This window comes from Anopheles maculipalpis, chromosome 3RL (genome assembly GCF_943734695.1).
Source record: "Anopheles maculipalpis chromosome 3RL, idAnoMacuDA_375_x, whole genome shotgun sequence".
NCBI classification, from domain to species: domain Eukaryota; kingdom Metazoa; phylum Arthropoda; class Insecta; order Diptera; family Culicidae; genus Anopheles; species Anopheles maculipalpis.
In genome coordinates this window covers 82022316-82050232 of record NC_064872.1, presented here as the reverse complement: position 1 = coordinate 82050232, position 27917 = coordinate 82022316, and the positions used below count along the sequence as shown (strand labels likewise).

The 27917-nt window shown below is 43.5% G+C and overlaps 3 protein-coding genes and 1 non-coding gene across 5 annotated transcripts in view; 1 reads left to right on the top strand and 3 right to left on the bottom strand.

The window, feature by feature from the left end:
* LOC126561876 (PTB domain-containing adapter protein ced-6) overlaps positions 1 to 27917 on the top strand; it is a 359240-nt gene that overhangs the window by 65959 nt on the left and 265364 nt on the right. Inside the window, exon 9 of one of the 2 annotated variants that reach the window (XM_050218236.1) lies at positions 9393 to 9402. The exons of the other annotated variant lie outside the window; for it this stretch is intronic. The gene's annotated coding sequence lies outside the window, so the exon portion shown is untranslated. Of the gene's footprint in view, positions 1 to 9392; positions 9403 to 27917 lie in introns of those variants that run through there. 2 annotated transcript variants of the gene reach the window in all.
* The window catches only part of LOC126562639 (LIM/homeobox protein Awh-like), an 82209-nt gene that overhangs the window by 407 nt on the left and 53885 nt on the right, over positions 1 to 27917 (bottom strand). The gene's annotated exons all lie outside the window — the stretch shown is intronic.
* On the bottom strand, positions 32 to 9225 carry LOC126565953 (trypsin-like). The gene is made up of 8 exons (XM_050223153.1): positions 9174 to 9225; positions 8497 to 9098; positions 8261 to 8417; positions 7238 to 7248; positions 6463 to 6644; positions 379 to 593; positions 132 to 284; positions 32 to 78 (listed from the first exon to the last, which is right to left on the bottom strand). Exons 1-8 carry the CDS (start codon positions 9223 to 9225, stop codon positions 32 to 34), a joined length of 1419 nt encoding a protein of 472 aa, XP_050079110.1.
* Positions 14838 to 14909, bottom strand: Trnac-gca (transfer RNA cysteine (anticodon GCA)). The gene has a single exon. It is a non-coding gene; the product is annotated as a tRNA-Cys (tRNA).

The window sequence follows — 27917 nt, the reverse complement described above, 5'->3', positions numbered from 1 at the left end:
AAATATAATAAACGCTTTTTGAAGGATCGCTCTATCCCGTTTGATCTGACACAAAATCATACCTTGAACGTGCTTTTTCTGCCGTGCCCGTGAATTCTGGAACCAAACTTGCGTAACACGCTTGCTAAGACCTGTTACCGATGCTATCCGCTCCAGATCCTGACCGTCCGGATTACTGTCGATGTTAAAGTTAGCCTGCAGTATCTGCAACTGCTCCTCTGTAAACGTCGTCCGGACACGTTTCGTTTTGTTGTTCTTCTGATATCCGTCCGCCTCACAACCGTCTAGTGGAGGGATGCAGAGCATATGTTACTACTATTGATCTCTGCGCACTATCTGACGAGATGCATCGGACATTTCTGGCCCTAGGCTACTTACCATCGCTCGAGGTGCCGCAGTCAAACATCTCCGAGTAGTGCGTCTTGCACAGTACCTTATCGTCTACGAGGGCGAACTGTTCTCCGGTCGACAACTGGCGCCCACAGCTATCACAGGCAAAGCAGGCAAGATGAAAGATAAGATCGCGCGCCCGTCGCACCCAGTCGGTGGCACTGATCGTACGGCTGCACCGGGCACACTTGGTACCGAACGTCCTGTGGAAAGGCAGAAAATGAAGAAAAATGGAGTGGTAATGTCGTTGCGATTCATCAACCAAAAACAATCTCTGCCTCGGGAATGATTCGTCTTGAGCTCTCAAACTGTGAAGTACAGTGATGTACAAATTTTGTCACGCATTCGTACGATAATAGCAAATTTGTTGCTATTTCTTTGCAATTGTAGCAATAAGTTTTACTAAGGTGTATTACCTTAGTAAAATCTAATCTAAAGTTAATTTTAAATAATTAACTAATTATTTAAAAAAATCATAATGATTAGTTCTCAATTCTACCTGTTGCTCTCTGCTGCAACGTACACACTGTCAAGAAACTGAGAACGGAAGTGTCCGGTGCGCACACGCGCGGAGCCTCAATTTGCCCATTGTGTTGTTCCATATTATGACAGCCATTAATTATGCACCCGATACCATCCGAATGCCGTGCATCGTGTGGTGTGGCGGCACCACCAGCGCACGGATGTTAGCCACTACACCACCGGCCGGCCACACGGGGTCGCGTGCTTCGCGTGCGGAATATCACTTTGTTGATGGTAAATTTTCACCTCATTTGCATGAGCGTCCTCCATCGTGCTTTTTTCCTTCTCTGCAAGCACAGATCAACGCAGCGTTGCAGACAGTAGTAGTAGCAGTTTGCACACACAAAAAGTAACATTTCTGCTAACAAGACGCCTGCCTGAGCACAGGACAAATTTGAGCTTTGTGTCTTGTGCTTCATCTTGTGCCAACAGCTAATCCATCCCCCAAGAAGCCCTCCCTTCTCGGCCATCCCCCGGGTTAATGCGCTCTCCGCACTCAGATGGGCAGTTGAAAAACAAAACAAATCCCCCCCCCCCCCCCCCCCATCCGAGCCTGCCAATTCGCTTTCGCGAAAAGTTATATCAACCATTTATTTAAAGTGAGGTGACTGTTGTTTGGTGGAAGTACAAAGGAGGGAAGGAAGCCTTTGGAGGGGAAGAACACACCCGGGTGCAACGGCGACGGTTGAGCGATGCACATTCGGCTGATGGGTTGCCTCCGTTCTGTTTTGCCACGACGAGGTTTGCTGACGACAGGAGGTGGACATTAAAATTAATGATTATTTTTATGCACTTTCGATGTTTGCGAATTTAAGCTGGCTTCTGTTTGCTTTCTCAATTCGTTGCTTTTTTTACAGCTTTTTTGCTGTTTGTTTGTTTTGTTTTCTGTGCGTGCTGTAGTTGTTTGCCTTGTACACGAAGCGAGAATGTCTGTTTATCGTGGCAATCTCTGCCTTCAGCGTTACCCTGATCGATAATCGAGCGTCCGATGGGCAACAAAGATAGTAAAAATGGGGAAAAACTCAAACAGTAGTTTGTTTTTTTTTTTAAAAAAAGCACATACAAACAAGAAGGAAAAATGGGCTTAATGAATTTACTTTTTGATGTTTGGTGAAGTTCAAATAAAAGTGATTGAATGGGGAAACAGAAAAATGTTTAAAAATGGAAAATTGGTTCGCTACTGCTAGGTTGTAAGTAAAAGTCGACAGAAAAGTATTGAAAATGAAAAAGAAAACGTATAACAAAAGAAATTTGTGAGGAAAACGAATAAAAAACAATGAAAATTAAAAAAATTAAATTTTTAAATTTTACAAAAAGGAAATTTATAAATATTACTACATTTTGCAAACGTTAGGCCTTTTAAGTATTTTTAATATTTATTCCTAAGTCTTAAGAAAGAAAAAAAATTGTTATGCATTGGTAGTTTTTTTTTTGCTATTCTTATGGTTGTTTTCGTTTGGCTTAATACATTTTTATAGAGTCTGGTCTCAAATGTTAGTATTTTTATTTACAATTGATTATGACGGTCCAATGCCGTATTGTCCTCAAATGTTAGTAGTTGTTTTTTTGTTTCATAAATTTAAATGAATTTTAAGTTATCAAGTTTTAGTTAAGTTATTAAAATTAAATTCTTTATTAATTTGTTTATTTATTTATTTATTTTTATTAAATTTTCATTTATTTTATTATTGCAAAATGTGTCTTCATTCGATTGGGAAAGTGTATCTTTTTATGACTTTCATTCCTAGTGAGGTTTAAGATTTATTTTTTTTTTCATCAAGTTCCGCTATCTCTTATAAGATTCGCTTCAAACTAATACGCTGAAATAGTTTAATTAAAAATTTACACCTTTTTTATGTGCATTCAGTGGCTTGTCGTCTTACAATAAAACTCCACGCTCAAGCACCCAAGTAAAGCAATGTATCTATCGTTAATGTTTATCCGTGTGTGTGCTCTTTAAACGCTCATAAAACGGTATTAACATTGCTTGCACATTGGCACCGGTCGCGCTATGTTTTCCTTCCCATCTTCATCGCGTAAATCGTGCTTTTATGCGTGCGTGCGTAAGATTATTGCTGCGCCGCAATGCAATAATAGGAAGCAATCCCACCACAGAAAAAAACACTGCACAAACTCACTCACTCACACGCATCCGATCATTGCGTTCCGGGTGATTTGCCGAGATTGCTTTATCGAAACTGGCTGGCCTATGCTTCACATCTTTATTGATTGTGCGCGATTACGCATTGCGCGTCGCGAGTACGTTAAACCACGCTACCACGGGACCACGGGCAACAACGGGCGTCAAACAATCCCATCGATACTGGACATCGGTATTCGATGCGATCTTGCAGATATTTCGATGCGATTCGCGAGTCGCACAGTTTACCCATCCCGGCGACACTCTGGCCCGGCGAACAGAAGCAGCACCCGCCGTAGATGCACCCCAAAACGAATGGGAATGATAAATTTCGAGATATTTTCCAGATTATGTGCATAATTTGCTCCCGCGGTTGTCCACTCGGGAAGGCTCCCGCTGTTTCGCGAAAGGAGGGGGACCGCGGGTATCCCTCTTCCACGCGATCGAATTCAGGTTTGTTTTCGCTCGTTCTGTCCGGTGCTGATCCCTGGATGCACCCGGAACCCTGTGCCCGAAGGACAACACACCAGCCAGGGGCCACGGGAGATGATGCTGGCTTTAATTGCTTTACAAAACCGGGCTTGCTGCTGCTGTTACTCTCTTTCTCTGTTACAGTACGGTGCAGAGGCAAGTAAGTGAGGCTTGCGCTTTTAAACGGGTGTGGGTCTGACTTTTTGTTGGGAGATCCTTAATACCCAGGGATGAGCAATTGGTTTGTTGCTTGCGAGGGTTGAAACGGTTTTGGCGAGCTTTGGGTTGATTTTAAACGTTTTCTTGTGCTTTCTTGACTGTATAACGTAAGCAAACTTCGTGATGGAGTTTCCCCCGGAAGCAAAGTTCAGATGAGAATTTGTACAATATCGACTGTATAAATCGAACAACATGCTTTTAAACAAGAAGGTTTGTAATGTAAGACAGAGTTCCTTTTTGCTAGGCAACCTTAATGGACACTCCGGGCATCGAATCATTTACTAGCTTTGCTGATACAATGTAGTTGGCTGATTCCACGTTACTGAAGGCCAGTGCCGATGTCCGCCAGCTAAATAGGTAAAGTTAATCAAGAATTCTTTAAATTTCGGCCTCCTAGAATTATTGGCAGAGAAGGTTAAAAACACATCAACCAAAAAAGTACCTGAATTGTCTGGAATACCAGAAATATAATGAAAGTTCATTATACCTTCTTGATCATTTGAGAATGTTCAAATTAAATGCAAATTGAAATAATTGCATAGCTTTAGGCGTATATTAATATTTTGCTTGGCTTTTCTCTCTCTCTTCTGATTTATTTCATTTTTTTCCTGCTTTGCACTAACTTTCAAATTTTTCCTAAAAATTTGAATACGATTTTCTTTTGTCGGATGATTCATCCAAATATTCAGTACTACTTCTATTTATCAGTACCTCTTATAATCGGCTATTAAATGCTGAGCCTTTGTGAAATCTTCGTGAGTTTTTCAGCCCTGCATTGTGCCACCCTTTAAAAGCGAGGGGTTACACTTTTCGCGAAAATCACTGCGCATCCGCAGCTTCCGAGAAACTTGTTGTCAGTAAACCACCGGTAGAACCGTCCAAACACCGATACAGGCCATAGAAGGAGGTGCAATAATGAATTTTATTGCTTCGGAAATTAGCTTCCAACCGCACCGATCGTTTGGGAGACACTGTGGTCGTGTTTCATTGGACTTTTCGGTTCGGTTCGAGCTATTGTTTAGAATATGGGGAAGAAGGTTCCGAACGGGTGGAATCGCGCTTCACAAGGAAGAGCAGTGGTACCGATCAGAGGGTGCTCAGAATGTTGTACATACATTGCAAACGGCAAGGGAAGCCTTCGCCGTCTGCATTCCACGTACGAAGCAGCGAGCAGCAAACGGCAGAAGCAGAAGCACCTAGCAGATCAACTCACGTACTACATGCGTACTGCATGTTAAACGTTCTTGAAGCGCGTGAAAAAATATGTCGATATTTATTATTTTCTCTCCATTTGCTCCGCACCTCAGTCTGTTTCGGGACGGTCCGAACGAGGTTGTAGCAAAGCGGCACCGGGCAGCAGGTAGCTTGGTTTGTGTTGCATTGATTGCATTGCAGGCCGGTTCCTGATCGCGACATGAACGAAGGATTCGAAACAAATGCAGCAATTAAAGTGCCAGCAATGCGTCTTCCCCCCTTGGAGTGCAGCACACATGTTGTGCAGACGGGCGCGTTCGAAAGTATGTCCAGTGCTCCTCTACCAGATGTCATCAGCAAGATGGGGAGAATCCTGATGGGACAACCAGGATTCGGAACTAGTTTTGGAACGAGAATGTCCCGGTAAGGCACTGGGTGCCGGTGCCGGCCAATGAGCGTTTTATTGTCTCGGAAGCTATGCATTGGACGTATCATTGATAAACGCAGCATCTCCAGCATTCGTCAATGAAATGTGGACGTGCGCAAACTTACCAAGTGTGCTTCCGAAATCTTATCTCAGAGGTTAGTGGGGAGTTGCTTAAACAATTCTTCTTCAGATAAATTAATACGTTTATTGTTTAAAGCTCTTATTAAGCTCGTATAGTCTTGTGCAATAAATATTCGCGTTCTCAAGATATTGGAGCTCGAAATATCAAACAGAGTATGTCCTAAAAAAGCAAGAAGAATTTTAAAATGTATTTTATTTAAATTGCAAACAACAACCTCAATTAGAGACGAGCTTCAACACTTCTTTATCAACAAAAAGGCTACCTCTTAAGATTTGCCTGACCGAAGCGCAAAATTCGGTCTCAGAAATCGTCTTCTTCGTGCCGAACCTTCCGGTTCTGGAGGTTGCAGAAAAGGTTGCAGAAGAACAAACACAACCCTTGACCACCTTGGAGGATGTAGATTTGTCAAACAGAGTCGACAATTTATTCGTGCCTACATTAGAATAGCTGATGGGAGTTAACTGAGCATGAAAAAGCATGAACCCTGGTTGGCCGGCGGTGGCCAACATGATAAACATACACCGGGTGGTGATGGGTGGTAGGATGCATACATTATTTTCGCACCCATGTTCTTTTTCCAGCTCGGTGTGTTTTTGCTGGTGTGCGTGTGTGAGCTCCTTGGGGAAATGTTTATTTAATATAAAATGTGCTTCTTTTGTGCTTTACACGCACCCCAAAAACCTGTCCCTCCAAGGCGTATGCGATGGGTGGAATAATTTCCACCGCGACGCAACCAGACTCTGGAATAAAATTCATATTTTAGTCCCCAATCATCAACAAACATGGGATATTAATCAACCGTTTTCTCTCCGGTTCTGCTTGTACCAACAACGCTACTAATTGTTGTCAAATTAATGAGTGCACGAGCACGGTTTTTGCGCCTAGAATAGCTGATGTTGCTAGAAGGTTGTTCTGCTTTGCATAATTGGAGGTCCTTCAACCCGGTTTCTTGCTTACTTGGTGTAATCCGTTTTGCAGTAGATTTGACGCTCGCGCAAGAAACAGGACGGTTGGTGGTCGAGCGGTGTGTGGCAGATGCAGCAACGTAAGCAGGCCGAATGCCACGAACAGCCACCGACGTCTAGCAGGAACTTGTCCGATATGGGCTCACCGCAGGCTGTGCAGGATCGCAGCTCTTTCTGTGGATTGAATAAATATTTTGAAAAATGCATTAGAACCTCGCTCAGAACATAGAATATTCAATTTCAATTCGATTTACGTACGAAATAAATGACATGAAGATCTTTAGAGACAAGGTGTCTGCACGATCGCTCAGAAAAATGGACAATCCCAACTCGAAACCGACACACTCAATTACATTATTTACGCCCGTGTATGTACTGTGTTTTCCGGCAACAAATGGCCCTGCTGATGTGCAGGGACTGAGTCTGTCTGTGCAGGGACACACCTTGAAAGCGTGGCAAGGAAATTGACTGCAAACACACAATGGGAGTCCCTGCTGCGTTGAAGTGGGTCCTTCAATTTCTGCACACCCATGATGAATGATGAGGTGCGCTGTACCCTCTACTGGTGCACCTTTCGTGCGTGGAATGGCCCATGTGAAGCGTGTGACAATGATGCACGGTTGTTCGGGTCATAGAACGCAGCTTTTGACGACGCAAAGTACACACACACACACAGATACGAATCCTATTAACACTCGCCTAGAGGATAGCAGAAAAAGGATGTTTCCCTTTTGCCATCGAATCGAACAAGCCACAAAGAGGCTAACCGGCACCTCCTCTGTAACAATAGTTCAGACGGCATAGAGCAAAACGGGCGTTACATAATCACGACATGGCACTTTCCCGGCTCAACAGCCGACCATTATCTATATCCTTGAACTATCGGCCGCAACCCAAGGAAAAAAAAAGCACAATAAATGGCACTTTTGAATTTGGCCGGGAACAGCCAGACGGGGCAGATGATAGCGGTCCGATCGTGGTGTTGTTCGACAAGATTTATGATCCACACAGCTGGCCAAAGTGCGGGCGTGTGCCAAACGAGAGCCGAAAGGACCGCCGCACCGCTGCACCATCGTAGGATGTCCTTTGTGTGGTGTGGAATAGCTGCATCCTGCATCGAAACCATTCGATTTGACCCACAGTTTTGTGGGTTTATTACGATGGGCTTGATAGCGGGCTTCACGAGTCTATCAATTCGATGGGTATGATTTGTGTGGCTTTTGGCCCGGGACGATCGCATAGAGTAAACACAATTTTACACGGACCACATTGTAACGGTTATAATGCTTTTTGGTTTAGTGCGCCTAAGTGGAATTGAAAAGGTTGGCTTTGTGTGTGGTTAATATTGTTTTGGAAATTGGAAACGAAAGATTGACCAATTAAGTTGTATCGAGTTGTGTACAGTGTCCTTTGATATTGGAATCTTATTGAGCTTTGAGGAAGGAGAATGCCACAGCTTGGTATGATGGCAACTCAGATTATGTTTGTTATAATTGTTATAATCCTACGATTATGTGGATCATTTTCAAAGTAGATCCTTGGCCATAGTTAGGATCTTTGATGCCTTTGGTTTAGCTAGGAGATTCGCTGAACGATTGGTCAGTATTCTTCAGCTCCTCCAAGACTTAAAAACGACCTTTGAATTGTCTCATATACCGAACACTCAGACTGTTACTCAGACATTAAAATATAGCAGATTTCTTCATTTAACATGCTCTCAGTCTTTTATTAGCTCTAATTTCTTAAGTTCACATCCTTTTAAATGGACACACATCGAATCAAAATCTAACGTAAGTTCAAGATACCCGTGTGCTTTTGAATAAATTCCATATGATGCGAAACCTTGGTCAGCACACCAGGATACGGGGCAACGCCGCACGGTTTGATGCTCCACGAAACGATGCCCACCTGAACGCCGTGATGAAGCAGCGGACCACCAGAATCACCCTGTTAAAAGCAAAAACACTTCGTTAGGAATCCCCTGGCCACGCGACTACCCTAGTTGATCGATCAAACGCCAACTTACGCTGCACTGTCCCTTGCCACCGCCGGGGATGGCAGCACAGATGTGCGAAGGATAGATCGTGCTCGTGTGAATCGCATCACATTCCTCGTTCGGTACGACGTAATAGTCAACGCGCTGCAGTGTAGTTGGTGCCGATCCACCCGTTGCCGTAAGACCCCATCCGATCAGCGTCACGCCCAAATCATCCAAATTGTCCTCCACCTCGAACAACGGTTCGGGTAAACGCACCGGGTAAACGCTGTCACTGAACTCGAGGGGACGTTGCAGCTTCAGCAGCGCGATATCGTTCAGGAAGCTGTTGCGAGAATCGTACTGCGGGTGGGAGATCACCTGCTCAATAGCGTACACCGAATCATCTACATCGCGGGATATGTTGGTACGTCCGGCCTGGATCGTTTGTAGGAACGGTGTGGTCGAACCCACGCAGTGGGCGGCCGTCAGAATCCACCGTTCGGACAGGATGCTACCACCACACGAATGCCCTCCGGTACTACCGCGCAGCGATATCATGAAGGGATAGTCAAGAATGGACGCATCCGTTCCGTTGACAATGCGACGATCGGGAGCATCGTCCAGAAGAAGCGTTGATGGGGCTGGAATAGCTGTTGGAAAATGCTCCTTGATTTAATTCCTGGTCTTCAGAAAAGAACACCTGATCCACTGATGTATATTCTTACCCAGCACAACACCAAACAGGAAGGCAAAAATCGTAAGATATGTTGTATGCATTTTGATGCAATTTAATCGTTGGAACTTTGGTTGTTACACTTGTGAAAGGCTTGCAGTTGATTATGCCTTCTATACTGCCGCTTGAAAGTATATATACTCAACAAGTAGAACGCTTGTTCAGCCATAATCTTATCACGATAGGGAATTCCTTTGCCATTATCCTCCGGCGGCTTCATCGGCTTCATAAGTGGTAGACGGCGCCAACCCGTCTCGAATTGGCAAACTCATCTCGAGAGTTTTTGGCACAGTAGGTCAGATATTTTTAACAAAAGTGCTCAAACAAAGCAAACAAAACCCCGAACTTGAAAAGGTGCGCTGGAAGGGGGGGGGGGGGGGGGGGGCATGAAATATTGATCTTCAAACTTTGCGATTAGTCAATCGTCATCGGTCAAAATTTGATAAGAGTTGCAGTGTGCATTGATTGCAGTATCTTAACGGTACGCTTTCGATAAGGTACGAGATGGTCTATACTTTGGTGCATTACCGGGTGTGAGCGGTTTTGTGCCCCTTTCTTATGGCTCCGTCATCGGGAGCTGTCGCATAATCCAGTGTCGGGTCAGTTTGAGTGACAGCTGTCGGGAGTGATTCGCGTACACGATAGGCGTAGGATTGCTACGACGTAGCCAATAACGTCTACTACGGTGTGAGACGTTTGACCCGCATTCCGATTGAGAAGAAAGAATTTAAGTACATGGTTGAGTCAGGTTGTGAGAAAAGTGCCTCCGCTTGTTCCATTTCGCGTTAAATTTCACTCCTTTTGCTACAATAAACTGTCACTACACTTTATTGTGGTGAAATTATTCGTGGTAAATGTGTGTGACCATTACCATACCATCCGAACCTGCCATCCGCAGTTGTGGAACATATTAAAAAGGTATAAAATGTTGGATCGTAAAACAACTGCACGGTTCCATCCTTTGCCAGCAAGTCACCATTTCCCTTCGGTGCTCATTTGCGTAATCGAGAAGCTGATTCCATTGGTCACTACACTCTCCGGCAAAGGTGCTTTCTTAACGATACGAGGTTCCCTCGCATAAAGGTAACGATCCAACCGCCGGTGTCTAATTATGTGCCGTTCACCCTGCCCATCGGAATGGACAGTAGCACCACAACACCGTTTAAAAGTGCATAAAATATCGGCGCTACCCGAAAAAATCGCACCCAAACGTCACACCAATTCGGAGACCGTAAAATTGTACCCCGAAAGGATATGTCCACTGCTGGTGTTGCCGGTAGACGGAACCACATGATTGGCACCAGCACCGGTGTGTGGTATCACGGACGCCCACACGAAGCTCAAGCAGCTGTCAGGGCTTTTTTTTTACACTCCGCTGCATCCGGTGGTGGTGGCGTTGGTGGCGCTCGGAAGGCGCTCGCGTGAACGATGATCCAACGGTCAACGATCGCATAAAGCTTCTCGGCGGAAAGACGTCCCACCCGGCAGGCTGAAGTTTAGCTCGAAAAGCAAACCAAAACAGTTCACTAATTAATCGAAAGAATTATCGACTTTTGACAACGGGGCGAATAAAGAATTTTTGCATAATATGCATAAACACGGTCGGCAGACCTTGCAGAACTTGTCAAACGGTGGTGGCTTGCGACCGCCAACGCAAGCACAGATAGCTGCTCCCTCGAGCATACTCACCCGGTCCCGAAACACGATGATGCTGTTTGCAAGTGGAGCCAAAATGCCAATTCCACGTACGTTCGCCCCGAACGGGCGAACAGGTTTCGCGCATCCAGACCAACCGGGTGGACATTCCCGTTTAATTACTCCTTGCTGGTTTTTTTTTGTTTGATCGTCTGTTTGCTTTTGTTTCTGTTCGCTGGCTTTATATTGTCGAACAAGCGCGGGATCGTCCGTTTTTCGTTTCGTTTGAAATTACATTTTAAATTCACATCGACATATGGAATGGATGGCGTTTCCCTTGGGGGAATGGGGTAAGGCAACGAAACGTGGTGCATGTTACTTTGGTGTTCGAACAACGGCTACTGTGTGGCATCTGTAGCTTGAATGGTGCTGGATTTGATTCCGATCATTGGATTCAGAATGGGAGATATTTCAACCAGAATAGCAAAAAGGTGGCACGAGTGGTCTGGTGAGCTTTTCCATGCCGTTGCCTTTGATCGTTATCCTTTTTCCTAGATAGCACACCATACAGAGCTTCAGATGTAAGTGGCAGACGAATTAGGACACTTGCTTAGCACGATTTGGCTCGATTTTTGTGCCGAAACACGTCAATGAAGTTTTTAAGAGACTTGTTATTGGTGGAAATATTTTATTTTTAATTAATTATTTCGGTTCAATACCGTATTGTCACCACCGTTTGTGATGACGGGTGCTTTGTGAAGATACTTGATCAGAATAAGCTCAAGATCCTACAAGATCCTTGCTTAGAGCCTACAAATCTAGCTCAATTCATGGTTGATCATTAAAACAACTGAAATAAGTTCAACCATTTCCAGTTTTTAGGTTTCTGGATGCGTGCGTTTCTCCTAACTTCAAGAGCTTACTTCAACACAGACTTTGTGAAGGCTACCAGAAAATCAGACCCAGACCGCTTTCGACCGCATTAAGGTACCAAATACCCATTGAAGCACTTCATCTTCACACCACTCATCAATCGATCGGACCGACCTCCAGCTTCCATTCACCAAAGATCCCACCTAAGGACAACCTCGCTAAGCCATTGGAAGTACCACGAGGGAAAGAAAAATGAACAACAGTGGGGTAAAAAAAAAACAAAATGTCCCAGAAAAAAAATCAGAACAATCTTCACACAACAAAAAACTACACCAAAACCACCCGATGCCACAGAAGCTGGACCAGATTGCTTCGACGAGAAGAAGAAAGAGATCCGAACATGTCAGGCATTACAAATGATTGATTGATGATTATTAAATTACTTTTGTGCGTTACTACAATTCCAAAAACTCTCCTACAAAACTCTCCTTACACTGCTGGTGCGGTACAGTTAGCGCACAAGAGCGCCAACACGACGACGAGACAAACAACCGTGTCTTATCTTGCGCCAAATTTACGCCGTGGGTACAGCGAAGATGCGATGGAAACAACAGTACACAACGGTAACTAAAGCACAAGGGGGAAAAAGCTAAGGATTGTAGTGCAGCTTACTTCGCTACGCACCACCAACGTGAAGGTTAACCTCGTCGGCGAGCTTGGTCGGGTGATCGATTTCCCCTTGAGGATGTCGAGGAAGAAAGGGGCCCTGCGGTCACCCTCGAAAATCTTAGACGCTGGGTGAAAAGAAGAAGAAAAAAAGAAGCTTACCGACCATAGACCCATCCATAACCGATTAGCGGCGATCAAAGAGGGAGACCTGCTCTTTTGGAGGTTATGGAAGAGAAATTGAACTGGAACCGATCGTTTTGACCGGAGATCGATTATCGCGTCCCGATCGGGCGCATGTCGGTAGGCAGTGGATTACTTCTGAATTTTGCCTGGCTATCCCGGCTTGCGTGCGCTGTTTCAAATTTGGTATGATCAAGATTGAGCTTACTAGGGGTTCTTCCAAGGTCCAAAAACAGCCATCTTTTTGTATGTGCGAATGTTTGCAAATTCGGAACCCCGTATCGGTCGATCTTTTGAACGTGGAAGCGCTCGGTATGGTTTGAAGAATTGACATAATCTTTCGCTACCGTGCATGTCACACAGCTTACCTTTGTATTTATTTTCGATTATCTAGAGCACACGCTCAGTCTGCGTAAGAGGCAGTCATTTGAGAAGCGATCGATGTGATTTCTTGGATGCCCATTGAGGACACTCCTCAACCATCCGACGTCTGACGGACGATCAATCATGCTCAGATGCAGTAGTTCATCCCGAGAAGATAACTTCCTAACCATCTCTCCCGGTTTGGGACTTCCGGGAGTCTACTAGCGAAGGCAAAGGATGAAATTATTTCCCACAAGCAAGCGCACTGGCAAGCAACATGAACCGTCAACAATTTGTAATTGTACCACGAACGCGAAAAGAAGTGTGACGTTCAAGAGGCCACTTGTTGCTGATGTCTCTATCCACTAGGTTGGGAGTTCGGAATCCGTTCCGAGGAAGAGCGTTCAATCCGCCGTGACTCCGTTGTTTAATAAAATAATAATAATAATCAAACAAAATTGCGCCCCACGGTTGCAGGGGTTGGCTGTTCAAAGTTGGCGAGGGCAATGAGCAAATGACCACATCACAATAGCCTAACCGCGAACGATCGTGTCGTTTATCTTCCGACCAAGCACCGGCAGGCTCTCGTACCGGTGGAAACACGTGAAATCGGAGAAAAACCTCCACCCGTAGTAACCCGAGCAAGTGGTGCACACGCTGATGAAAGTGAAGGAATGTCTTGATCGGCGGTGAAAAGCTTCCGGAACTAATCGCCAGCTAGCGTAAGAAAACGAAAGAAGAAAAAAAAACGTTCCCCAACGCTACCGAGGAAGTGTTGGTCTATGAAAGCAACACCCTGAAAAAAAGGGCGCTGCCGGTACAATGTAAGGTTTTCGAGATCGATTGAAAAACGATCATCATTAGCGATGGCCCTCTGAGGGTGAAGAGTTTTCACACACAGCAGCACGCGGGTGCCAAATCACTAATGTCCCAGAGGTTTCCCCATGGGATAGAAATCGTTACGATGGCTGGAAAGCGGGCGCCGGTCTTCAGGGGGGTATACGCGGATGGTGCCGTGAAATCACGATCATCACCACTTGAAGATCATCGGCGTCGGTCCCGCGCCATCGAACGACGTGGTCACAACAAAAGACGATTGAAACAAATCACTTAATTAATGTGTCGTCTGTTTTCGACCGGACCCAACACTCTTGCGAGTCTGGACGATTGGAGATGAGCGATAGTGAAAAAGGGTAAACCGCACAGGTAGAGGAACTGCTAGAAACACTCATCGGCCAGGTTTTGCGAAGTTGCCACGCACTCGGCAATACGGAGGGACCCCCATTAGAAGCAAATGATCGCAAACAGAAGCGCTTTAGGGTGCGCTATAAAGTCTAGCGAAGCTGACAGGGTCACAATCGCGCTCCTGGCGCAAGGCAGGCCTACTCACTAATGTCGAAAAGGAACGCGGTAGCTGAAGCGTTTATCCGTTCGGAGAAATCGTTCCCAAAAAATGGTCTTCGCATCCTGGCCTGGGTGAGATCTGCTAAAGGTGTAACGGGTTCGAAGAATCGCTCAAGATCGTTGTGGGCGATACGGATAGACTCTAGGTCTATCTAGCTGGTTTAAGAAAGCATCGTTTGGTATGGTTGTCGCACTCATTAGACGTGAACGCGGATACCTCCAAATTCCATGGGACAGATTCATAATGTTGGTTACTTTATTTATGAAAAATAGACCGGTAACATTCCAAGCGCTCTAAATGGAGCTGTAGCTTTTAATTTTAAAGTCATTTGAGATTTTATTAACCGAACATCGGGATAAATCTGCTCAAGGGTTTTTTTGTTTTGCAGAAGAAAATTTATGAATATGAATAGTAATAAAACAAAAACGAGGAGAAGAGAATTTAGGGAATACGCTTTATTTTCCATCCATGAGAAGATGGAAAATTTGTATCTTATCCAATTTTTCCCTCCCTTTTTCAACAACACTCCAAAGGGGGCACCCGGGTTTGAACCGGGGACCTCTCGATCTGCAGTCGAATGCTCTACCACTGAGCTATACCCCCTTGCACATTAGTTGTGTAATCGGTACGCCATAAAAACGTCCACCAACGCCGTGGACCATTCTGCGATGACAACGCAATCGCACCACACGCCTGGTTGTGTACGCAGAACAAGCCTTCTCTGCATTGAGTCGCCACTTGCACGATGAGCGACCCACACGCATTACGTGTTGTTTATAACTAAAAATAAACCAGTGCCGTTTCCATTGGTCCCGCTGACGATCCCCACGGCCCACGAAACATGGTCGCTACGTCTAGTAGAGTCAGCATTCTAGAAATTGTGCTTGAACGCTGCGATTGTACATGGAACAAGCAGCGAAATTTCGTTTGCTTATCAGTGTAACATGACGGGTTTACAACGGTCCATCGAACTTTTTTAATTGCTATAATTTATTGGCATTTGGTGGAGAAGCTCCACATGGCCCTTTCATAAGGTAAAATTATCGGAAAAAAACGTCAAAAAAATTTGGCATTAATAATCGTTCAATAATCGATCACCAATAATGTGACTGGGGGAGAATACATACTGTTCGTACATCAATTACAACACTCCAAACCAACATACCCTTCATAGATAGTTCCCAGGTTCTGTCATCAGGCACCCACACCAAACAGTAAAAGCGATCCGATCTTATCACTTGGACATCCAACAACGAAAGAAACAACATGCCCAACACGATACCGGTCTGTGCTCCGGCAAGCAGATCTACAATACAACGTCAGTCTCGTGAGCTCGTGAGCAACCAATTTAGATATCACTTTCTGAGATAAAACAAACGGGAGAAGCGCGATCGTTTACCGAACAAGCATTTTGACTTAAACTTTACAAATGATCTTTGGGGATTTTAGAAACACAAAAGAGAGAAGTGGGGGAAAAAACGAACGAAAATCCCAAACGCGCAAGTCAAAGTGCGTTCCCAAAAGACTTGTCCCAGTCCGTTGGATCGAGAAGTTCCTGTGGCTGCTTCTTGTACGTACACAACGTGCCGTCAGGTTTCAGGTGGCTTGCGTAAGGTCTTTCTTAACCGCCATTCCATTCGTTTCGTTTCGTCCCTCCTGCGTGTCCACCAAGGTACGATAATCTTATCTGCATAAATATGTTTTATTTTATGAGTTAAGATTGACTTTTCGGTCGATTATTACAGGTTGGTTGGCTTTCATCTTTGTCCGCCCTGAACCTGTCGTTCGTGCCGGGTTGTAACTGCTTCCGCACCCTGACCGGTGTGCTTCGTCTGTCATCGAAGCCATTGACTCGAAGAAGGGGGCGAACGCGCACGAAAAGCTTCTTGTGACAATCCTTCCCATCGCGGTAAACACCAGAAGTACGACACGGCTAAAGTATGATCATTTTTCACTCTCAAGACAGCGGCTTTTTTTTCTTGGAGCTGTTGTCACTGAATAGGACAGTGACGGTGAGGGTTGTTGGTAGGTTGGTTGTATTGTAGTTGTGGAACTACTGCCGTTTGCTGCTGGCAGAATGCTATGGGAGATGCTGCTAAACTGTCAGCCAACTAGAGTGTGCGTCGTCCCCCTTGTTCAGCGTTCAAGAAAAGAAATAGTAGCCTTCTAAATTCCTTTTTTTCTTTTTCGGTCGGTTGGTTTGGTCGGTTCGATGACAATAAACATAATATCGAACGATTTTTTATGCTAATTTAATTTGTTTTTCTTGCCGTTCGTTCGCTGACACTGTTTTCTTACTTTTGGAATATATTTGTGGGGGAAGAAGAATTTGTACGATTCACCGAAAATGTGAACACCGCTGCAGTCACCATCGAAGGGAAACGACACATTTCCAACTGACCCATAGAGCTCTTAAATGGAGGTTTGCTCGCGTCGTCTTTCCGGTTTGCAGCTCAGCTATAACTCAGCAGGTTGAAAATGATAATCGAAGTTTCTTTGAATGGATCAAGCGATCTAATCGCTCTGCGCGTACGGGATTCGTTGGAAAGCGTGTTGCTGTGCGGTGTAAAGTTTTTGGGCTATTAATTTTATTTCATGACAACTTTATCTCTAAAGCGGCAGGATATTACTTGTACCAATAACATAAATTCCCATTGCTTCATCAAATTATATTTTCACGGATTGTAAATTTCCTCAACCTTGCAATCGTCTACAAACGTCTCAACGTTCGCTATGGTCGTGATTTTTGTCAAGGAAATGTTTTTAATTTCTTCTACGTTCATTAATAACAAATTTTTAATGTGTGCCTAAGGTCAGAAAAAAAATCTTACGCAAACGTTAAGCCCAATTTTTCCCATCATCTCGCCACTTTGGGGGAGGATTGGTTGAGATCCTGTGACCAGGGAGCGTGTGAAACCAAGATCCAACCACGTGGACCACATTTTTCCGATGGGAAAACGTGAAGGCATCCAATGCGGGACCACATTCGACACACAGCTACAGATCACGATTTGAGAAACTCAACAGTGAGAAAGAGTCTGAACAAGTTCCAGTTGGTGACTTGAGGCAGGGAATAGAGATCTGCTAGTGTGCTTCCTTTCAAACACGTACAATTGGAATTCTTGTTCAGACAGTGAAACGCCAAAACATAACTTCCAGAATACAACCATCACAATGCTCACAAGTGCCAGTCTGAATATTAGGATCATAAAATCTTCAGACAGCGGCCCACGATATGGCGCACACTAGCCACACAGCAAATGGATTGAACCACCCCAAGTGGCTCATACTAATGATGAACGATCTATTTCCGGCCATTCCCAGGTCGACCGGGGCTTGAGACATAAACCCGGCTACTTTATGGCGATTTCCGGCATGTTGTACAACACCTTCTTTTTGGCGATGGTGACGATTAGGCGTGAGTGTGAGACAGAAGGGAGCGAACACTTTTACGACCGTCCGGCACGCATCGCCGGCTTAGCTTCTGTGTAGTATCGGGAGGGTCACCTTCGGCCATCTTGAAGGTGCATGGGGTGTAAGAACTCCGGAAGCCTCAAAAGAACCAGCGAAACAGTAAAAAATTGCGTTCTAGGACTTTTTTTTACACTTCGGAAGAGGTCACTTCGCCATCTTAAATTATGGCAGTGTTTTAATGGTTGGCTCTATCGGGTTGGCTTGTTCTTTCTTCATGTAATGGACACGAAATAACACGTCTAAGATAATGGTCATCTTCGCCTCCCACCGCGAAGGTCAAACAAAGCCGATGACTGACCGTGACGGCGTTGGAGAGTTTTGCGTGAATTTTGGCAACTTCTTAACATCGCCCTTCATGAGTCAACACATTTCTTGCGCGCATGGTTATACCGTTGTGCTTGGAGACTTCAGTGAGACGAGTTTGATATTCCACCCTTCGTTTTAGGTGGTGAGATCAGGGTGATAGTGGCGCCGAGCCGCTTCGGTAATGTTTTACAAAATATTTCACTCCCCCCTTCCTCAACTCCCATTCTCTTCCCTCTTTCCCCATGAACAGTGAAAGCTTTCCCAGCAATCTTGTACACCTCTAGGATCTTTATCGGATCCGTATCGCACACGAAACACGCGAGAAATGGAAAACATCACATCGCAATGGGTGGGGGTTGGGCTTGTTGGTAAGTGGAAAACAAAACCCGCATAACAGCATCTGCCGTTCACGCTGCTCCAATGCTCCAACCGTCCGCGGCACCATCATCAATCAGCACAATATGGTGGCAACGAGGGGTGGGAATGCATTCTCCGGATGCTCGTGGAGATTTTTTGAGCGGCAAAAAGAGGGGGGGGGGGGGGATGGAATCTGTGTCCAGATCGTGAACGACGGAAACATGCTCCGATGATAAGAGGAAATCATATGTATGTATATGCACCATCAAACATGCTAAAACATGGGAATCAGATGGAAGTAAAAAGGCACGATATAGGACACTCGTCTCGATAGCGAACACACACGCATCAGATAGTCGTTTTCTGTTCGAAAATTCACTCGGTGTGTGTGTACGGGAAAGGGGTGAAAATTCATGACTTCTGATTGGGAATCTGATTGCGAATGGAGCACGCGTCGAAGGTAGTAAGTGTTAGGTGGAATACGGTTTTCCATCTGCATAAACCGATAAGAGATGTTGTTGATAGGGCTCTTCGATTCAAATTACTGTAATAAAGAGTCCTTTGAGTCCTTGAATGTGAAGGACTATATTTCAAGAGATCATGTTTGGTCAGAATACATAGGATTCTAGAGTTTTATCAACTTCTGTAAGAACTTTGCAGCAAAACTTGCTGAAAGATTAAATTAAATTCAAATATCCTGTAATGATAACTTTACATGGGTATTTTTTTGCCTTGTTCTTTACAGTGGTCCACAAGTTGTTCCCAAAAACCATTTCCACTATACATTTCTGAGGATCTTTCGAAGTGTAGACCTTTTTGAAAGAAATTTCCATCACCTGTAGTGATCTGTTGGCACACATTGTCGAACGTAGATTCGACAAATAGACCAGAGCTATGCGCCTTCGTGTGATAATTATTGATAAAAACCTAAATCATCATTTCTTAATCTGTTCTCATGTATACTTCTGTTTGACATATTGACGACTTGTCTTTCTATTGATGACAATTTTCTTATCAACTCCTATGTGACAACGCATTGCTCGATGAAGTCATCTTGTCTAGCCAGTAAAATGCTAAATATATCTCCCCTTTTAATATGATAAAATATTCACCTTCTCCATTATTAGACATCCCGTAAACCGATAACGTCTTCATTCTTATCGTTTCGGGATAGTTTTTGAATTAAAAAATAGAAAACGTAAAATCGTCTCCTATCTCTATCAATGTGACCCAGTCGTGCGTTTGTTCGTTTGTTGATGGAATAAATCGTCCAAATGAAAAGTGCCGCCTTTCAGCCGATAGTCAACGCGCAGCAGTTTCAGCGTGTTAAACGATTTTATTGATCCGTTTTCGAGCTACGTATGTTGGAAAATGTGAGACGGAATCGAAAGAAGAAAATCAAATCCCCAGCCTCTAGACGCCGGCTCGTCGATCGCCCTACGTATGAATGATCCAGCAACGGAACATTCCCGGGACACGACGCTTTTGTACCTTGGCCGTTCGAATGCGCTCTAAAACAACGGGTGATCCTTTCGGGGAGTCTTTGTCGCTGTGGGAGCATGAAGATTGAAAAATCGACCTCTCCTAGCCCAACACTCCTCACTTTCCCCACACACAAACAAAACAGAAACCACAACATGCTCCAAAGCTCCTCCGCTTTAAGCATTAATTACCTTTTTCAATGTGTAATATTTTAATAATTTTATGATACCTTGACCGTGTCCTCGGAGCCTCACAACGATTGCATTCGGATGGATTTCGATTACACATCGAACGGTTTTTTACTTTTCTCCTGTTTCAGCATCAAAGTTCCTCGCTAAGCGAGTCAATCCGAAGCTCGTCTGCACACAGAACTTTGTCGGAGACGACAACTCACACAGCCTAAATCCTTCCCTTCTGTTTTTGCTTGCGATGTGCTGTCCATAATCTGTCCGAATGGACTTAATTACTGGCGTTTATTTGTCGTTTATGTAAATTTATTATTTGATCTCCCTGAAGTGGGATGGCTGTGCGCCCGCGGTGAACCAAGCGTTTCCGACTTCGAAGCTTGCGGGATTTGAACGAGAGCGAGAAGAGAAGAGTTGACAAAGAACCGTTTGCAGTTGTTGTACCAACGCACCGGGAATGCTTTCACTGTTATACAGTGGTGCGTATAACAGGTAAATGTCAACCAAATGGAACAAGCTAAAAAAAAGTACAAAACACCCAACAAACCCTTTTTCAAGTGATCCAGATCGACGATCGGCCATAAATTTGGTTTAAACGAAATGTTTGTCTGATTTACGATCGGATTTTTCCAACGTTTTTCGGCAGTCTTCGGCGTCCCAGGCCCTATTGGAGGTGCCGCCAGGCGCGTTTTTTGATTAATTCTTTGCGGCGACTTACAGCGACCAGCGATCGGTGTGGAAAAGAGGGTGGTTTCGATGTTGTTTCGATTATCGTCCGCTGTTAAGTATTATTTTCGCCAAACTGCTCGTAAATCATAACATCCGTACTTTGGACGGTAGGGATTTGAGTGCGCGTGTGCGTTTGTGTGCCGCTATAAACGCGCGACAATATTTATCATACGCAATGACACAAATCACACATTTATCTTCCATCCATGTTAAGCCACCGAGTCGACTCGCTATCGGTCAGCTCTTCGAAGGTGAAAACTTTAGGTGAGCGTTTTCTTCACGGAAATTACCACACGCACACAATTGAAGGCGTTGGTTGGTTGGAAGGCTGCAGATGGAAGAAAGTGAGGAAATTCACACCTCCGCACTAGTTGTCGACTGGCACGGCTCCTTCTTTATTGAATTAAATGTACCTCGACGAAGACTTCGCCGCTAGATTACAAAATGTAGTTGCATTTATTTTATTTCCTTTTTTTATCTCTCTCTCTCTCTCTCTCTCTCTCTCTCTCTCTGTCATGGTCAAGATCAAGTCGGTAAAGATACAGAAGTGCGAACATCAGTGCACAAGCAAACTATGCTGGTTATGGGTCATAATTCATGCGCGTGCCCACCCACTTACACTAGTAAAAAAAAAGGAGTTCTCTAGAGTTTAAGCTGCGCCGAGCGGCTCGGCAGTCGGTGATTTAGACTGATCGGTGATTCCAATGAATGAGGATGCGTTCTTAATGGAAGGTAAAAGGATTATTTTAATAAGAAATATTGCACGCACTTTCTCTTGAGCAGACAGGCGTAGAGTTTGTGTGATTAATAATAATCAGTTTTGTGTGCAGAAAGTCTCCGCTTGGCGATATTTTCTCTCGCAGGATATTAGAAAGGCTTGAGAAATGTTAACTGAAAAGGAAGGAAATTTGAAATTTGAAGATATAACTTTATTTATATAAAAATACTCAAATCGCGAAAGGGTAATCCTCAAGATCATCCTTGTTGTCAGCCACTAAACACCCACTGTGCAACGCATTAATAAGCTAACCTTTTGTAAAGGTAAAATCCTCAAAAACTTGGACGCGCGAATTTCGATCCCCACCCGGAACGATCACATGACTAATGGGGGTTGGGAGTCTTTAAATTGTGCATTCACGCATTCACAAAAGGAATAAGGTCTCACTCACTTTAGTGTGTTCCCTTTACTCGGCTGGTTTAGGGCTTGAAACAAGGGCTTTGCTAAGTTAGAATTCCATCTAATTTCGATACACTCTTCCACCAAAAAATAGAATGATGGCATCACAAAACGATAAAACTGATGATATTTTTTCTAAACTCAGCTCAAAGCATCGGTTCAATAAATTAAATAAATGACACAGTTGAGTTTTGGGTTCAGAATTTACCCAAACACGGTTTTACATTCTCCACCACAGTTCAGTAGTTAAACTTTGCATAAATATGTGTGTCCGTGTGCGTTAGTTACGAAAGCTAAATCTGTTTCAGCGTTGGCAACAGATGGTGCAGGTCCAGGTGGGAATTTGATGCGCACCGCAGGAGTTCCGAATCGGTGTGCGAAAAGGCGCGCGCCACAATCATATCCTTAACCGCACAGGTCCTGTTGAAGTGTTGTGTGTTTGCGTGCGTTTGCCGGTTTCTTATTTGCTTCTGCGAGGCTCATTTATCTCTTTCGGATCATTGCCGAACGCGTTAGCTTTGATGATATAGCCAAACCGAACCCATCGATGCCGATGTACGATTTTTGGTGTTGGAAACAGAAAATAATACAATAATACAGCAAAAACTAACGATAAATTTCTTTGGCCGGAACGATCGGATGAAGCTCGGCATCGGTTAAATGTCCCTTTTTTGTGGGGCAAAAAAGCACCAAAGTCGATGGATGTTATTTTTTTTGTTTACCAACACTCAAACCGGTTCCCGAATTTTGCAAAAAAAACAACGTGTACGAACATATCCGTGTGAGGGAAAACATTATCGAAAATCGAGCAGAGCACGATGGGTTAATTTTATTTAATCAATTTTTATTATAGTTCGTTGCAGAATTTTGTTTGATTTTAAGATTTTAATCGTTTCTGTTTAAAATTTTATCATCAAAAACGTTCAGTATGGTGCAAGCGAAGCAGATAATTATAAATACTGAAAATCGGCACATCATGCCACATGCCGACGGTGATTTTTGCTCAGTGCAAAATTTATAGCGATAGTAATATTTACCTTTTGCGTTAACTATGCAGACATAAAGAGAACTCACCTTCATTATGTACAGCTGATGTTTGTTGTGTTTTGCAGTATAGTACAGGAAGTAGATTTTGTTTACATCTCCGTTGAGATATGCTTCACGAAGGTATCATCAATTTTTACTTTATCGCAATTGTAACTTTAAGCACAGCACATTCAATTTGATTACGATATATCATGTCAATTTTTTAAACATTCTTAGTAGATATTTTCATACTATTTTTATGTTGAAATACCGCAATAAGATTCGCTCAAGAACTCCTTATTGTGATTACTCTTGTGTAAAAAATGGTGTTATCACTTTTCACTCTACTTGTACCTTAATTTTTATCACACTTTACGGGAATACGGTGTTACCAGGCTTAGATGTTCCTTCTTTTTTCACACAGGAACATTTAATGATTCTATTCACCCCTATGACTGACTATCCTGATCGATATCGAATCTCCTTTTTCGGCACATCAAAAATTTCTGTAAAAATTCCCTTTGACAGTATTTAGGCGCATTTTCGCGCCCAACGATCCCGATCAAATTCACACCGATCTATCGATCGACCACAACAACAAAACCGCCTCTCACGTCACATGCGACGTTTCTTGTGCGTTGAGAATACGGCTATACGCACGTCTAATCGTAACCGTTATTTGCTTGGGACTGGAATCTCGCGGAATCTCGCGCTCTTTTGACAGTTTGCTCGCACACATAGCGCCCGGTGTGGTGAGCATGGCAGTAAATAAGCTGCACCCAACGAAGAAGGGTAAAAGAGAGCGAACAATCACCCTCCCCCGGGTCTGTTGGAAGCTGTACGATGGATGAAGTGGGATAAACTCTATCGTATGCACTCACAACGCGTTTCATGTCCGGGGTTGGCTCCGCCTTGTTTTCTTGCTGGTTGCTTCATCCCCTGGACGGTTTTTTTTTTCACCCTTATATTTAGCTGAATTTTCCGGCGTCCTTTTTCAATTTCTTTTTTACTCACGGATTCATACCCTTACTTAAACACAATTTTTACATCGATTTTTATTAGGTCACTTTTTTTTTGTTGAATACAACAACATTATTCAATGGGGCTCGTATGTGCAGGATGAATAGATTACCGCTCTGGCTCTTTGAAAACGGTACAGGGAAGGGTGGAACGATTACAGCCTCGTTACATCAAAGACAAAGTCTATCTTTCGGGCTTTGATTCCTTGTCTAGTTTTTTTCCGACAGAACCAGGACGCTTCAGTCCAGAGCAATTAGCAAACACACCAAAACGACATCGGGAAATTAAAGGGGATCGTGGTACGATTGTAGCTTTCACTGATTTAACGCTTCAAACTGACTGAAAAGCCGGTCTTAAAGAGATGGACGATTTATGTTTAGCAAATGTTTGTATTTATTGTGCAACCCATTGTGCCTCTTTACGGATGGTTATTGTGTCGGTTTTGGAATCTTGTTGCTGAACGATTAATGTAGATTGTAAATAAATCATTGACGAGGAAACTAAACATTAATAAAATGGTAATATAAAATATAATGATCGTATAAAATAGCAAAGGGAATCATTTTAACTTACTAAAAGTACATAAAAGAATTTACTTTAAGTTGAACAAGAGCCTACCTTAGCTAAAGTGCCCTTTGAACGAAGGGCACACGTAGAACATGGAAATTTTGAAGAAAAGATTAGTTCATTTATTCTTTTTCTGTCTGCCTAGGTCACGCTGGTCATCGAATGACGTACTCGACTTCTTAATATCACGCAGTTGGATAGTCGGTTCTCAGGACTACTGAGGAATTGTCCTGATGGGATTTGAACTCGGGTGTTGTTCTGTTAAGATTTTCTTGTGTTCTGACACAGCATTCATTTAGGATTTTAAAACATAGGATGTCGATTTTAATTTCTTATTTATGGTGTCATTATCAGACGCTACAACTTGGTTCTTGGTCAAGCTTTGCTGCTGAAATCCTCGATACCAATATTAGAACAGTCGCCTAATGGCTAAAAATCGTGTCAGTATGCATTTAGTAAACACTTTCTTTAAGTTCAAGAAAATTCTAGATCGAACCAATGTCGAGGGTGGATTGCGTTCAAATTTAAAACACCCTTATGAATATTTCCAATGACTTTAAACAACTATAACGTAAAATCCGTCACTGTGTTGACGACTTTGTTGTGCACACTACACAAACCCAACATTTTTCCTACCACGTGCCGTTTATCGATGAACTGTCGCGTAAATCAACCGCACCGTCCGCAGGCCTTCCACCTTCACGTTTTCCGCAAACCTGGTGACAAGAGACAGATGGCAATCGATGCTTGATTCGCAGCCGGAAAAAAAAAATACACACACACATACGGTTTGGAGCTTTCCCTAACGTTTCAATTTACTGTTTCGGCCGTACCAGCCTAGTGAACCTGTGGATGCAAGTGAGCTGTTTCTTCTATCCAGTCATAAACTATAGCCAACCTCAAGGCTCGTGCCCGGTGTGTGGTGGTTGATGAAATTTTATTGTTCTAATAAACCCACCAACGTGAAGTCATCGTTGGTTTCATTTCTTCGACACAAAATCCACTTCGCCATTCGCTCTAGACTGTAGAATCATAAATGCGCGAGACAAGAAAAAGGGAACCAAGGGAAGGAGAGCCGGATCGTCAAGTCGAGGAAAAAACTATTTCTCAATTAAGAAATTATTATCGAACGTCGGACATAGTCCATGGCTCGGAGCGGTTTTTGTTTTTATCGTTACAGCAAACTTTTCCCTCCACGTGTGGCATTGTTGGTGGGTTGGTTTTTGTTTTTGGTCGCGCATATTTATCCATCGCATTTTCCCATCGGTTTTGTAGACTTAATTTTTCATGCGAATGTGTGTGTGTGTGTGTGAGTCGGGCAGCATACGGTCTCGTTGCTGATTACATTTTACGAGTCCTGTCAGTCACTTCGGTCGTCCAGGGCCGATGCCAAAAACCCCGTGAGGAATGTAAGTTGTAAAAATCGAAAGGGGCTTTCGGCTTGCAGCAGCAGTTGGCATTGTGCCAAGCACGATTTCGATCGCGATCGTAGACTGCGCGTACACGGAAATCGGAAAAACGGAAAAACTTTGTTGTGGAAGCATTTTTGGTGACATTTCATTGTCGGGCGGTTTTATGGAGAGCAAAACAAAGGAAAGATTGAACGGAAGATAATTAGTGAGCAGAGGAAGAATAAGTGATTGATTAGCTTGATAGTATTACATAAAAAAAAAACAGACCATTTTGCAAGAAAAATGTACATAAACTTCATAGGTACAGCTCAAATAATTCCATCAAGCATTGAAGAATGTAGTCTCAGAAACTCAAAGCATCTATTAATAAAAGAAAAAAAAATTAAGACTGAAGTCTTTCGGTGGTTCCCAGTATTGAGCTCCGGGAAAACCAACATCAAAGGTAGCCAGTAGTGGCATTCTACGGCATTTTTGTCTCGGCCTAACGATCTGTTAGTCAAAGCCATTAAACTGGTCAACTAATGGCTTACGAGGCTTTTTGATATCACAACCAGAACCTTTTGGTGTTGAAAGACCAAAAAAGAAACACGAAAATCACAAAAACACTAAAATTTATCTTAAGTTGTATGAGCAATAGGATTTAAAGTAAGAAATTGTATAATTTGCAAGAAAATTCTATCAAATTAAATCCATGTGATCCTTAACCATACGCTGAAATGACTTACTTAAGAGTTTTTCATAATTCTCTACTTTGTTAAACTTATTTTTAGCTGTGTTGTCCTTTACTCTCTACTCTCGTCTGTTAAAACATAGTTTATCGACTGTTGTTATCTTCTTATCGTAATTTCTGTCTTAGGACTCAGTGATGGCTCGTGTTTAAATACGAAGCTTATAGAAAAGGACAATAGCTTTAATGGAAAACTGTAAGCTATGAACTATGAAAATCATGGTTAAATATGTTGCCATGATCGTTACACAAGTTGTGGTAGTTGCATAGATAAATAAGTATCAAAACCATTGAAAAATCTGCAACATTAACACCGATGATGCTTGATGATGTGTGTCCTATTCCCTTCTGAATGAATTGAAGTTTCTTTCTAATACTTTTACCGATTCCACTCACAGCCACTGATCACATTCACCTCCTACCGAGGTGACTTTACTTTCCGTTTTGTTCCAAAGCCTCTCTAGCTAGTTTATCATTCTTTACACGGGTACTTAAAGGCTACAAACGATCGCTACTCAGCCACACGACGGGAGGTGGCGCTAGAGCACATTCTAAAATATCGGGAAAAGAGAAATAGCTCCTAAGCCCCTAGAGTTAGATTCATCCACTCGCTGAGTTCGCTTGCTTGACGTGGTTGATGTGGCCATTCTGCAGAAAACCCAGGCGAATGATCCCCAATGCGATCAGCCAGCTATCAACTCGGCTGTCGATACACCGTCAGCGCAATTATCCTCCCCATTGAGCGTGAAAGAGTTAGCTGAAAACAGAGGTGAAGCTCAACCTGAAGCCATATCACCGGAGGAGGTCAAACATTTTTCTCGATCCTGCTCCTTCTCTTTCGAGCCCTCTCCCCCATCCTTGTATAATCACGTGGAATGGCGCAGTGCAGCAAGCACAGACTGCGGCTTTTCGGGATGAATTCCAAAACCCACCCCTAGCCTGTGGTGGGAAGCCTGTGGTGCGTGTAAATAAATTTGTAATCGATTTGAGTCAGCAATTGTGCGGAAATTAATAGCCTTTCGGCTCTCGATCGTACATCGGTTGTGGGGCTTGAAACGTCAAACGGCGACGATTCAAACACAATCCTGGGGAGTCTCTATTTTCTCAATATTCTGCTTTTTTTTCTAAAAACCTCAACAAGAGATTCGC

Coding starts and splice junctions, on each gene's coding strand:
- LOC126565953 (XM_050223153.1), bottom strand. CDS start 9,225: ATGCATACAACATATCTTACGATTTTTGCCTTCCTGTTTGGTGTTGTG. Junction 9,099..9,173: donor CCTGTTTGGTGTTGTGCTGG/GTAAGAATATAC, acceptor ATTTTCCAACAG/CTATTCCAGCCCCATCAACG. Junction 594..6,462: donor TGCAAAACGGATTACACCAA/GTAAGCAAGAAA, acceptor GCCTTTCCACAG/GACGTTCGGTACCAAGTGTG.